The following is a 1,759-nucleotide window of genomic DNA, read 5'->3' as shown; positions in this document are numbered from 1 at the left end:
ATGTAGGGTCTGATATGTCATGGAATCAATTTCGTGAAATGTGTTCAAAAGTTTGGAAAAAGCCTTTTAATTATCTTGTTATTAATAAGGATTGTGATAAAAACAAAGGATGTTATAGGTCAGCATTTGACACTTTTATAGTTCTAGATTAACATACTTAATACAATGTAGTGATAATGAAAGGTCACTTTAAAGTGTGATCTGCGACTGAACACAATATCAAGCAGTAAAATGGAAAAAACATTTAAAAAACAAATAGTAAAGTCAGCAGCAGCTGTTAAAAGAAAAGTGGGGATGATTAACGATACAAAAAACGTAAATAATATGGCACTGGAGAAAATTTTCAAACCTATTGTTGATCCCCTTAATTTGATAGCCAATAAAAATAATGAAAAATGGGTTGAGAATGAAAATAATTACATTCCCGCTGTTGGGAAAAAATGTAAAAATGAAAGTACATCGTCTTATTCATCCAATGAAGAATCGAATGACACTGTTTCTGAAAGCGACTTTCCTAATAATTACAACAAAACTTTAATTTCCACACCTTCTGAAGAGCATAATGTCAGTGAAGGTTCGTTCAAATCTATTGCGTCTTCTCCAGATAATCGTCAAACTTTGTCGTGGTCTACATCATCAGAAGTAATGGATGCTATACCTTTTGGAGTAAGACATGAGCGGGGAAAACTAATGCTTGGCAATATTCGTGTTTTCGATAATGATAACATTCTGAAAATAGGAACTCGAATTTTAAAGAAGACAGATGGTTTAAGAGAGTTACTATTTAAAAGGAAACCTGATCTAGAAAAAGTCAGAGAGGAGGACTTGCAAAATTATAAATTGTTACTAATTGATACTAATGCACATCGACGTAATTATGAGTCATCTAAACCTATAAACAGTAACAAAGGTTTTAAATACATTAATGTCATTAAGCCTTTATTTAAATTCTCAAAAAATATGACTTCAAGTGTAGAAAGTCTCCCTCAAGGAAAAGGTATTCCACTTCTGAAAAAAGTAAAAAAATATACTGATTATGTTTATTGGGATGATCCCAACGAACTGGTAGAACGATTAAAATTGTTGTTAGGATCACGAGCGGCTGGCAATAGTGGTGTAGATAATGAAATTATTGCAGTCATAGAAGAATTACGAGAAGCTGGAATTATAAATATAGAACATAAACAGCTATCGCCACAGAAAATGACCAGTATAATTCGAGATCTCTAATCATCTAGACAGCAATGAATGTAGATAAGTTCGGTCATCACGTCCATAAACGTTTGCGATTATTGGAATTTATCGACACTTTAAACGATACATTGGTGAAATCTGATGCTGGACACTATGATTTGAAAACATCTAAATTAAAAGGTCTTTCATCTCCAAATGAAGCCGATGAAGCAGTGAACAAAGCATACGTCGATAATATACTACAAGAGTTAAGAAAAGAAATAAGAGTGGTTAATGATAATATACAAGTATATTTAAAAAAATTGGAAAAAGCTACATCAGACCGTTTGTCAAAATCGTTTTATACAAAACAAGAAATAGATAATTTGATTGAACTTAAATTGAACCAACACAATGAGCAAAAAAAACATAGTGGATGAAATTCATAAAGCAGCAAGAAGAAATTTTCCTCGTCGATTTACAATTATAAAAGGAATAGACGACTTATGGCAAGCTGATCTTATGGATTTTCAGAAATATTCTTATTTTAACAAAGGATATAAATATGTTTTAGTTGTAATAGATA

The 1,759-nt window shown here is 31.4% G+C and overlaps 1 protein-coding gene across 1 annotated transcript; it reads left to right on the top strand.

Annotated features, from left to right (window-relative positions):
- The first annotated feature begins 231 nt into the window (after positions 1 to 231).
- On the top strand, positions 232 to 1,230 carry LOC132903974 (uncharacterized). Its single transcript, XM_060953751.1, has one exon. The coding sequence runs from the start codon at positions 232 to 234 to the stop codon at positions 1,228 to 1,230; it is 999 nt and encodes a 332-aa protein (XP_060809734.1).
- The last annotated feature ends 529 nt before the right edge of the window (positions 1,231 to 1,759 follow it).

Source organism: Amyelois transitella, chromosome Z, assembly GCF_032362555.1.
Source record: "Amyelois transitella isolate CPQ chromosome Z, ilAmyTran1.1, whole genome shotgun sequence".
Classification (NCBI taxonomy): Eukaryota; Metazoa; Arthropoda; class Insecta; order Lepidoptera; family Pyralidae; genus Amyelois; species Amyelois transitella.
The sequence above is the reverse complement of the archived record's forward strand: the minus strand, read 5'-3'. Positions and strand labels throughout refer to the sequence as shown.

Excerpts from the sequence above, each read along its gene's own strand:
- LOC132903974 (XM_060953751.1), top strand. The coding sequence starts at position 232 with ATGGAAAAAACATTTAAAAAACAAATAGTAAAGTCAGCAGCAGCTGTT.